Below are 12,453 nucleotides of genomic sequence, written 5' to 3'. Positions count from 1 at the left end.
CGCATCCAAATCATTTATGTAAATGACAAAAAGTAGAGGACCCTGCACCGATCCTTGTGGCACTCTTCTGGTCACAGGCTTCCAGTCTGAGAAACAACCCTCCTCCACCACCCTCTGTCTTATGCATTTGAGCCAGTTCTGTATCCAAATGGCTAGTTCTCCCTGTATTCCATGAGATCTAATGTTGCTAACCAGACTTCCATGGGGAACCTTGTCGAATGCCTTTCTGGAGTCCATATAGATCACATCTACTGCTCTCCCCACATCAATCCTCTTTGTTACTTCTTCAAAAAAGCTCAATCAAGTTTGTGAGACATGATTCCCCATGCACAAAGCCATGTTGACTATCCCTAATCAGTCCTTGCCTTTCCAAATACATGTACATCCTGTCCCTCAGGATTTCCTCCAACAACTTGTGAACCACCGACATCAGGCTCACTGGTCTATAGTTCCCTGGTTTATCCTTACTACCCTTCTTAAACAGTGGCACCATGCTTACCAACCTCCAGTCTTCCGGCACCTCACCTGTGACTATCGATGATACAAATATCTCAGCAAGAGGCCCAGCAATCACTTCTCTACATTCCCACAGAGTTCTAGTGTACACCTGATCAGGTCTTGGGGATTTATCCAGCTTTATGCATTTCAAGACATCCAGCACTTCTTCCTCTGTAATCTGGACATTTTGCAAGGTGTCACCATCTAGTTCCCTACTTTCTATATCTTCCATATCCTTTTCCACAGTAAATACTGATGCAAAATACTCATTTAGTATCTCCCCCATTCCCTGCGGCTCCACACAAATGCCTCCTTGCTGATCTTTGAGGGACCCTATTCTCTCCCTAGTTACCCTTTTGTTGGTAATAGGTATTTGTAAAAACCCTTTTTCCCTCTTAAGTATACTCCTACTGCCTTTATACTCTTCTAAGGAGTCACTTGATCTGTGTTGTCTATACCTGACATATGCTTCCTTCTTATTCTTAACCAAACCCTCAATTTCTTTAGTCATCCAGCATTCCCTATACCTACCAGCCTTCCCTTTCACCCTGACAGGAATATACTTTCTCTGGATTCTTGTTATCTCATTTCTGAAGGCTTCCCATTTTCCAGCCATCCCTTTACCTGCGAACATCTGCCTCCAATCAGCTTTCGAAAGTTCTTGCCTAATACCACCAAAACTGGCCTTTCTCCAATTTAGAACTTCAACTTTTAGATCTGGTCTATCCTTTTCCATCATTATTTTAAATCTAATTGAATTATGGTCGCTGTCCCAAAGTGCTCCCCACTGACACCTCAGTCACCTGCCCTGCCTTATTTTCCAAGAGTAGGTCAAGTGTTGCACCTTCTCTCCTGAATCAGAAAATTTTCTTGTCCACACTTAACAAATTCCTCTCCATCTAAACCCTTAACACTATGGCAGTCCCAGTCGATGTCTGGAACGTTAAAATCCCCTACCATAACCACCCTATTATTCTTACAAATAGCTGAGATCTCCTTACAAGTTTGTTTCTCAATTTCCCTCTGACTATTAGGGGGTCTATAATACAATCCCAATAAGGTGACCATCCCTTTCCTATTTCACAGTTCCACCCAAATAACTTCCCTGGATGTATTTGCAGTCCCATGTTCCTAACCATGCCCTGAGTTCATCTGCCTTCCCTGTTAGTCCCCTTGCATTGAACTAACAGTCCCTGACTGTTTGACTCGCTTCTGTTCTCAACTGTACCAGTCTCAAATTGACCTCTTTCCTCACTATCCCCCTGGGTTCCCCCCCCCCCCCCCCCCGCATCTTATTAGTTTAAATCCTCCTGAAAAGCTCTAGCAAATTTCCCTGCCAGTACATTAGTCTCCTTCCAATTTAGGTGCAAACTGTCCTTCTTATACAGGTCACGTCTACCCCAAAAGAGATTCCAATAACCCAAAAATATGTGTCCTTCTCCCATACACCAGCTCCTCAGTCATGCATTCATTTGCTCTATCCTCCTATTCCTGCCCTCACTAGCTCGTAGCACTGGGAGTAATCCAGATATTACTACCCATGAGGACCTCCTTTTTAAACTCCTGCCTAACTCTTTGTAATCTCCCTTCAGAATCTCAACCTTTTTCCTTCCTATGTCGTTGGTTCCAATGTAGACAATGACCTCTTGCTGGCCCCTCTCCCCCTTGAGAACATTCTGTACCCTCTCTGAGACATCCTTGATCCTGGCACCAACAAAGCAACACACCATTCTGATTTTTCACTGCTGGCCACAGAAATGTCTGTCTGCACTTCCGACTAGAGAGTCCCCTAACACAATTGATCTCTTGGAACCCGATGTACCCCTCATTGCATTAGAGCCAGTCTCAATACCAGAAACTTGGCTGTTCGAACTACACCCCCCCTAAGAATCCATCACCCCCTACATTTTCCAAAACAGCATACTTGTTTTAAATGGGGATAGCCACAGAAGGCTCCTGCACTAGCTGCCTACCTCTCTTACCTTTTCTGGAATTAACCCATCAATGTGACTATATCTGAGACTTGCCCCCCTTCCTATAACTGTCTCTCCAACCGATCCATTTGCTCTGATAAGCTTTGCAACCAACAGCATTTATTGCAGAAATAATCCGCAGTAACCCTTAAACTCTCTTTAAACTCTCACACCTGACAAGAAGCGCATATCACTTTACTAAAGGCCATTTTTGCTCCTTCACAATCTAGAGACCCAGAAAATAAGATTAGATTCCCTACAGTGTGGAAACAGGCAATTTGGCCCAACTAATCCACACCAACCCTCCGAAGAGTAACCCACCTAGACCCATTTCCCTCTGACTAATGCACCGCACACCATGGGCAATTTGGTATGGCCAATTCACCTGACTTGCACATCTTTGTGACTGTGGGAGGAAACCGGAGTACCCAGAGGAAACCCACTCAGACACAGGGAGAATATGTGAATTCCACACAGACAGTCACCCGAGCCTGGAATCGAACCCAGGACCCTGGTGCTGTGAGGCAGCAGTGCTAACCACTGAGCCACCGTGCTGCCCTCTTATTCCTCTACCAAACACCATCTTATTGCTCTGCAAAACACTGCCTCAGGTTAAGTTAATAATTATGGCTTATATTTTAAGTTTAATCAAAAGACATACCTCAAAAAACATATAATCAAAAAAGAACCCACTCTACTCATAACTGCAGACTTTCTGTAGGTCACACTTAAAAACAATACACTTATCTGCTTCTGTGCTGTGAACTTCACCCAAACAGTTCCTCCAAGATCAGTTGTGAATTTCACGGTTTGTTAATTTTCCCAGACGCACTCCGATGTCTAGTGATACATGAATTCAAACAGCAAAGGCAGTAACTGCGCAGATTCACTGTGATGTCAGTTTCTTTCCCTCTCCCCTGCACTGACCTTACCATATGCTTCCTTTGTCTGTCCCTTTTAAAACTGCTGTTGTTTCTGCACTGGCTACTACATTGGGGAGCAGTACTCAAGTAGTGGTCTTGTCAGTTGAATGTGCAGTTTGGAGCCACCTAACTTATGTTCTTGGAGTAATTAGTCACTCCCCCATAACACTAAGCACAGGTACTCTAAGTTGATCCTATTTCGAACTGTTTGATTCACGTTGACTCCTCTTTTCATCTGACTGCTGACCTGTACTGTGCTGTTAGGCTCCTGCCATTGACTTTTCCTCAAAAGCAAAACTGTTGTGATAGAATATGTTCTTTCATGGACTCAGTGAAAAACACATATAAACACAAACCGGAAAGCCAAAGGTTGCTGGAAAAAATGAGAGCTCATCATTTGGGGTCCAGTTGTTACTAAATGCAAGGAATGTTAAGGGATTTCTGAGAATTGCTAAAAAAAATGCTGAACCTTTATTTATTTAAGTACCTTTTAATGGTTTTCTTTTTAGGCCTCAGCTTGATTGAAAGCAAACCTTTGACAAAAAAAGGAAGCAGACCAGCTAAAAAGTAAGATGAAAAAGTTATCTGTTGTTAGAAAGACTGCTCGCAACTTATTATTCATATCATGGATTCAGTAATATTTATTATAATAACGTGACATTGGCTATTTTCTGTCTAACTGCACTGTACCACCCATCTCAAATTTGAGTAAACAATACATTGCCTTTATTTAAGAAGTTGATAACTTCTTCCATCAGGCAATGAGGAAGTCTCAGTCTGGTGACTAATGTTACTGGACCAGTAAATTAAACCTCAATTCAGAAATAATGTGACTGCAATCCCATACCAAAATAGCAGCAAGCTAACTGCTTTCTGAAGTGGCTTAACAAATTCAATTGATTGTATAAAATCACTTGGCGATAAGCAATCCATACTAGCCATGCCAGTGGTCCTCACACACTTCCACACCGACTCTCCGAATAGCACTCCATCCCCGACCCTACCCTTCCCATGGATAATCCACTTAGCTTTACATCCCTCAACACCATGGGCAATTTAGCTTGACCAATCCACCTAACCTGCACATCTTTGGACTGTGGAAGGAAGCAGAGCACCCAGAGAAAACCCATGCAAGCACAGGGCAACCATGCAGACTCCAAACAGTCAGTCACCTGAGGGTGAAATTAACTTGGGTGCCTGGTGCTGTGGGGTAGTAGTGCTAACCATTAAGCCACTGTGCCAGGCCAGATATAGGTGAGTGCAAAACTCAAAACAATATTAAACAGAAAGCAGAATATGTTGGCAATTCTTCAGAAGCAAAATGTCTTAAATGTAGTAATAAAAGCACAAAATATTTGAGGTAAAACTGAAAAACTTGACATTTGAAATAAAAATATAACAGGGCAGCAATTGTATTCGACACATAATTAGCATATTATTGGATGTTCTGAGAAGTGGAATGTAAAAGCACCAAGGGAAAGTATTCCAATTTCCTGTCACCAAATCAAATATATCTATATTACTCTACAACAAAAACAGCAATTGCTGGAGAACCTCAGAAGGTCTAACAGCATGTGTGGAAAGAGAGTGGAATTAATGTTTTGGATCCAGTGACCCTTCATCAGAACTTACTCTGTAAGTTGGTCTTCTTGAAAACAGTGCTGCAATAATCTGATGTCCCCACTTAATACTCCCATTGTTTTGTTTTAGGAGCTAGCTACAGTTTTTCCATAAGACCATAAGACAGAGAAGTGGAAGTAAGGCCATTCGGCCCATTGAGTGGCTGATGGGCATTTCAACTCCACTTACCCGCATTCTCCCCGTAGCCCTAAATTCCTTGTGACATCAAGAATTTATCAATCTCTGCCTTAAAGACATTTAGCATCCCGGCCTCCACTGCACTCTGCAGCAATGAATTCCACAGGCCCACCACTCTCTGGCTGAAGAAATGTCTCCTCATTTCTGTTCTGAATTTACCCCCTCTAATTCTAAGGCTGTGTCCACGGGTCCTAGTCTCCTCGCCTAATGGAAACAATTTTCTAGCGTCCACCCTTTTCAAGCCATGTATTATCTTGTAAGTTTCTATTAGATCTCCCCTTAATCTTCTAAACTCCAATGAATACAATCCCAGGATCCTCAGCCGTTCCTCATATGTTAGACCTACCATTCCAGGGATCATCTGTGTGAATCTCCACTGGACACGCTCCAGTGCCAGTATGTCCTTCCTGAGGTGTGGGGACCAAAACTGGACACAGTACTCCAAATGGGGCCTAACCAGAGCTTTATAAAGTCTCAGTAGCACAACGGTGCTTTTATATTCCAACCCTGTTGAGATAAATGACAACATTGCATTCGCTTTCTTAATCACGGACTCAACCTGCATGTTTACCTTTAGAGAATCCTCAACTAGCACTCCCAGATCCCTTTGTACTTTGGCTTTATGAATTTTCTCACTGTTTAGAAAGTAGTCCATGCTTGTATTCTTTTTTCCAAAGTGCAAGACCTCGCATTTGCTCACATTGAAATCCATCAGCCATTACTTGGACCACTCTCCCAAACTGTATAGATCTCATCACCTCAGGGGATCTCCCATCCACCGCCTCCAACCTCATGGTCCCATAACCCCGCACCGCCTGTTTCTATCTCCTGCCCAAAATCCACAAACCTGACTGCCCCGACCGACCCATTGTCTCAGCCTGCTCCTGCCCCACCAAACTCATCTCTGCATAGCTCGACAAGGTCCTTGTCCCCCTTAGTCCAAGGACTCCCCACCTACGTTCGGGACACCACCCATGCCCTCCACCTCCTCCATGATTTTCACTTCCCCAGTCCCCAACGCCTTATCTTCACCATGGACATCCAGTCCCTGTACACTTCCATCCACCATCACGAAGGACTCAAAAGCCCTCCGCTTCTTTCTTTCCCGCCGTACCGAGTACCCTTCCACTGACACCCTCCTTCGACTGACTGAACTGGTCCTCACTCTGAACAACTTCTCTTTCCAATCCTCCCACTTCCTCCAAACCAAAGGAGTAGCCATGGGCACCTGCATGGGCCCCAGCTATGCCTGCCTCTTTGTAGGATATGTGGAACAGTCCATTTTCCGCAGCTACACTGGCACCAACCCCCACCTTTTCATTCCGCTACATCGATGACTGTATCGGCGCTGCCTCGTGCTCCCACGAGGAGGTTGAACAGTTCATTGACTCTACCAACACTTTCCACCCTGACCTCAAATTTACCTGGACCATCTCAGACTCCTCCCTTCCCTTCCTCGACCTCTCCATTTCTATCTCGGGCGACCGAATCAACACGGACATTTACTATAAACCGACCGACTCCCACAGCTACCTAGGCTACACCTCCTTCCACCCTGCCCCCTGTAAAAACGCCATCCCGTATTCCCAATTCCTTCATCTCCACCACATCTGCTCCCAGGAGAATCAATTCCAATACCGAACAACCCAGATGGCCTCCTTCTTCAAAGACCGCAATTTCCCCCAAGATGTGATCAACGATGCTCTCCACCACATCTCCTCCACTTCCCACTCCTCTGCCCTTGAGCCCCGCCCCTCCAATCACCACCAGGACAGAACTGGTCCTCACCTACCACCACACCAACCTCCAGATACATCGTATCATCTGTCGTCATTTCCGCCACCTCCAAACAGACCCCACGCCTCCCCTCCCCTATCAGCGTTACGGAAAGACCACTCCCTCATCAGGTCCACACTCCCCACCAACCCAACCTCTACTCCTGGCACCTTCCCCTCCAACTGCAAGAAATGCAAAACTTGCGCCCAAACCTCCCCCCTTACTTCCCTCCAAGGCCCCATATTCACCACAAATTCACCTGCACCTCCACACACATCATCTATTGCATCCACTGCACCCGATATGGCCTTTTCTATATTGGGGAGACAGGCCGCCTACTTGTGGAACGTTTCAGAGAACACCTCTGGGACACCCGGACCAACCAACCCAACCACCTCGTGGCTCAACACTTCAACTCCCCCTCCCACTCCACCAAGGACATGCAGGTCCTTGGACTCCTCCATCGTCAGACCATAGCAACACGACGGCTGGAAGAAGAGTGCCTCATCTTCCAACCACAAGGGATGAACTCAGATTTCTCCAGTTTCCTCATTTCCCCTCCCCCCACTTTGTCTCAGTCTCAACCTTCGAACTCAGCACCACCTTCCTAACCTGCAATCTTCTTCCTGACTTCTCCGCCCCCACCCCCACCCCCACTCTGGCCTATCACCCTCACCTTAACCTCCTTCCACCTATCGCATTTCTAACGCCCCTCCCCCAAGTCCCTCCTCCCTACCTTTTATTTTATCCTGCTTGGCAAACTTTCCTCATTCCTGAAGAAGGGTTCATGCCCGAAACGTTGGTTCTCCTGCCCCTTGGATGCTGCCTGACCTGCGTGTTTCCAGCAACACATTTTCAGCTCTGATCTCCAGCATCTGCAGTCCTCACTTTCTCCTAGATCCCTCTGCAGCCTCCCCACTTCCTCAGTACTACCTGCCTGTCCACCTAACTTTGTATCATCAGCAAACTTCGCTAGAATGCCCCCAGTCCCTTCATCCATATCATTAATATATAACATGAACAGCTGCGGCCCCAACACTGAACCCTGCGGGACACCACTTGTCGCCAGCTGCCATTCCGAAAAAGAACCTTTTATCCCAACTCTTTGCCTTCTGTCAGACAGCCAATCCTCAATCCATACCAGTAGCTCACCTTGAACACCATGGGCCCTCACCTTGCTCAGCAGCCTCCTGTGTGGCACCTTATCAAAGGCCTTTTGGAAATCTAGATAGACCACATCCACTGGGTTTCCCTGGTCTAACCTACTTGTCACCTCTTCAAAGAATTCCAACAGGTTTGTCAGGCACAACCTCCCCTTACTAAGGCCATGTTGACTTGTTCTAATCTGACCCTGCTCTTCCAAGAATTTAGAAACCTCATCCTTAATGATGAATTCTAGAATTTTACCAATGACCGAGGTTAGGCTAATTGGCCTATAATTTTCCATCTTTTGTCTTGATCCTTTCTTGAACAAGGGGGTTACAACAGCAATCTTCCAATCATCCGGGACTTTCCCTGACTTCAGTGACTTTTGAAAGATCTCAACCAATGGCTCTGCTATTTCCTCAGCCACCTCCCTCCCTTTTCATTGTTTGTTGTTTTACAAATTGGATCACCATTGCTTTTATTTCCACTTCTGAGAAATGATTGAAATTCCAGATCTAAACTTTCATCCACCATCTTAAGTGATATTCTGCTTGTAAAATGCACTTCCTAAGTCATTATGAAAGGGGAGAAGTGCTCTTGACCTTTGGTGGAATTTTACCAGTAGTTCATTTATCTTGGAAAAAATGGGTGGTAAACTACTTGTTTTTCTATAGATTGTAACAGTCGAGTAATTGCCTATTCCTTCTAAGAGAAAAATAATTGGCTCACAAATTTAGGGACGCTTTAGAAAGGAATTACTTAACTGAACTCTAATTTTTTATGCAAGCAATCTTCAGCCAACCTTCCACCCATTGACTCCATCTATACTTCCTGCTGCCTTGGGAAGGCAGCCAACATCATCAAAGTCCCCTCTCGCTCCGGTTATAAATTCTTTCAACCTCTTTCTTCAGGCAGAAGATACCAAAGCTCAAACACCAACATTTTTAAGAACACCTTCATCCCCGTTGTTCCTAGACTTCCGAATAGACCTCTCAAATTTTAAATTTGATGTTGATTTCGCTCTTTGTGCACCTTCTCTGCAGCCATAACATTGTATCCCTTGCTTTGTTATATTACCCTGATGGTGCACATTGTATTGTATGATCTGCCAGTACTGCATACAAAACAATGCTGTTCACTGTACTTGGGTACGTGTGACAATAACAAATTAAATTAAATCAAATCAAATCAGTTGCCTATGAATCTATTTTCATAAGAAATTTGGAGTATGGAGGTATTGAGTAATTCTGAGTGTCTATCCCTCTATGGTTTTAATCTCATGAGACATTATTGATCTGTTTCTAGCTCTCTGGATACTTCTTCAGCCTGCTGGCTGAAGACAAATAGCTTACTTGCAAAGAGACTCACCATAATGGATGCACTTGCACCGACGGCTGTGGCTCAAACTTCCAAATATGTCCCAATTTTAGACAAGTATATTGTGTCCAAAGTCTTTGATGAGGTGAGTTCTCTTCTTTCATTTAAATTACATTTCTGAACTGTTCAGGAAAATATGAGGATTATATTCTACATTGTTGATCTCTTGTGACTTACCTCATGTCCATTCCAAGATCTCACACACTGTTCTCACACTCAGTTGCTAAAATGTGTTCAATCTAGCCAACTATTTTGGACCAATGTTAAGATACTTTACTACAAAGAACTGGTTTAAATAGGTAAACTGAGGTAGTTACTGGGAAATGTTCTGCACCTTGGTAGCTGTTTATAAGTCTTAGTCCTTGTCTTTGTGAAGAAGCCAGGTTATGGAGGTTAGAGTGAATGTTTTTTTTTAATCTGAGGTTGCTTTTGGACCCAGCAAGGTAAATAATGGGGCTTCAAGAAATTTTGAAAATCTGTTTGTTTTAGGGAGTCACCCAAAGCTTAGAGAGGTAGGCTTTTAGTTTCAGTTTTACTTCGAGTTTTGGGCAGTCCTGTGAAGACCTTGGAATAGGATAGCTGTACAGATTTGTGCTCCCAAGAAGTCAGGAATATGTAGTGAACTAGGTTACCTTACAGTGAGGAGCTATGGTTAGTTGCAGATACCAAGTGTTGGGATAAAACCCTGAAAAGATTACTTAAAGCTTGAAACTGCACTGGGTGATAGCTCCGACTGCTAATCAGAAGAAGCCATCTACAGTTTCAGTTTAAAAGTTGAAATTACAATTGATTTTGGCCAACTGAGGAGTTGGATTTTGAAATATTTTCTCTAAGCTTTGGTATTACCCAATCAAAAAAAATCCATCTCTGACCATCTAAATGTAAGCTTATTGCATGTTTATCTTGTTCATTCATGGGCCAGTGATAAATGTCACCATATATATTTGTAGTGATTGGAATGAGGGTCAAGTGGATCTCATGACTATGAGATCTTTGATTGGGCCTGTTAATGTAGGCCATTCAGAGAGCCTTGGTCGATGGATATAACCAGGTGATTCCCCCTCCAACTCTATTTTGATTTAGTCCCTACCCTCCCCTTCACTGTTTTGATCACAGAAAAAAAAAGGGAAGCCTCACAGCATTGCCCTTTGATGTGAAGGGCAGTGCTTGTCACTGGCCACTCGGGTGTTTTCCCTTTTAAAAAAAAATAAACAGGCGATTCCCCCTCCAACTCTATTTTGATTTAGTCCCTACCCTCCCCTTCACTGTTTTGATCACACAGCATTGCCCTGTGGTTTGAAGGGCAGTGATTGTCACTGGCCACTCGGGTGTTTTCCTATCCTCCTGGTGGTGGAAAGTGAATAAAGGTTCATGCACTTTGTGTCTTTCACTGTGTTTTACACCTGCACACACACACACACCATGGTGCTGGGGAAATAATAAGCACTACCGCACTTAGGTGGTAGTGTGGGGAAAAAAAAGATAAAAAAAAGAAAAAAGAAAAAGAAAAAAAAAGCTAAAAAAAAACAGGAGTGCACTACTGCAGTTAGGAAAAAATAAATAAACAGGCGATTTCCCCCTCCAACTCTATTTTGATTTAATCCCTGCCCTCCCCTTCACTGTTTTGATCACACAGCATTGCCCTTGGGTTTGAAGGGCAGTGCTTGTCACTGGCCACTCGGGTGTTTTTCATATCTTCCTGGTGGTGGCAACTGAATAAAGATTCGTGCACTATGTGTCTTTCACTGTGTTTCACACCTGCACACACACACACACCATGGGTGCTGAGGAAAAAATAAGCACTACCGCAGTTAGGCGGTAGTGTGGGGGAAAAAAAAGAAAAAAGGAAAAAAAAAAAACAGAAATGTTACTGTTTTGATCGCACAGCATTGCCCTTTGATGAGAAGGGCAGTGCTTGTCACTGACCACTCGGGTGTTTTCCCCCCTTCTGGAGAAATTGGCTCAGTGTGTGACTGTGACTCTGTGTGTGAACACGTGCAAGGACTGTCCCTGTTGCTGCTTGGGGCCTGCCTCACTGCTGCTGCCTGGGGGAAAAAAAAATAAACAGGCGATTCCCCCTCCAACTCTATTTTGATTTAGTCCCTACCCTCCCCTTCACTGTTTTGATCACACAGCATTGCCCTTGGGTTTGAAGGGCAGTGCTTGTCACTGGCCACTCGGGTGTTTTCCTATCTTCCTGGTGGTGGCAATTGAATAAAGAATCATGCACTTTGTGTCTTTCACTGTGTTTCACTCCTACACACACACACACACCATGGGTGCTGGGGAAAAAAATAAGCACTACCGCAGTTAGGCGGTAGTGTGGGGGTTAAATTTAAAAAAAGGGGAGTTTTAAAAAAACAAGGAGATTCACACAGCATTGCCCAAAAAAAATAAACAGGCGATTCCCCCCCAACTCTATTTTGATTTAATCCCTGCCCTCCCCTTCACTGTTTTGATCACACAGCATTGCCCTTTGATGTGAAGGGCAGTGATTGTCACTGGCCACTTGGGTGTTTTCCTATCTTCCTGGTGGTGGAAATTGAATAAAGATTCGTGCACCTTGTGTTTCTCACTGTGTCTCACACCTACACACACACACACACACACACACACACACCATGGGTGCTGGGGAAAAATAAGCACTACCGCAGTTAGGCAGTTACGCGGTAGTGTGGGGGTTAAATTCAAAAAAGAAAAAAGAAAAAAACATGCGATTCCCCCTCCAACTCTATTTTGATTTAATCCCTGCCCTCCCCTTCACTGTTTGATCACACAGCATTGCCCTTTGATGTGAAGGGCACTGCTTGTCACTGGCCACTTGGTTGTTTCCTTTCTTCCTGGTGTTGGAAATTTGAATAAAGATTCGTGCACCTTGTGTCTTTCACTGTGTCTCATACCTGCACACACACAACATGGGTGCTGGGAGAAAAAAAAGAAGG

At 44.3% G+C, this 12,453-nt stretch overlaps 1 protein-coding gene across 1 annotated transcript in view; it reads left to right on the top strand.

The window, feature by feature from the left end:
* The window catches only part of LOC140481049 (von Willebrand factor A domain-containing protein 3B-like), a 162,519-nt gene that overhangs the window by 96,679 nt on the left and 53,387 nt on the right, over positions 1–12,453 (top strand). The window contains exons 18-19 of the mRNA XM_072576643.1: positions 3,904–3,961; positions 9,440–9,596. Coding sequence (XP_072432744.1) covers positions 3,904–3,961; positions 9,440–9,596 — 215 coding nt within the window. The remainder of the gene's footprint in view (positions 1–3,903; positions 3,962–9,439; positions 9,597–12,453) is intronic.

The sequence above is a fragment of the Chiloscyllium punctatum genome, chromosome 9 (assembly GCF_047496795.1).
Source record: "Chiloscyllium punctatum isolate Juve2018m chromosome 9, sChiPun1.3, whole genome shotgun sequence".
Lineage (NCBI taxonomy): Eukaryota > Metazoa > Chordata > Chondrichthyes > Orectolobiformes > Hemiscylliidae > Chiloscyllium > Chiloscyllium punctatum.
Note: the sequence above shows the minus strand (reverse complement) of the source record. Positions and strands in the feature narration are given on the sequence as shown.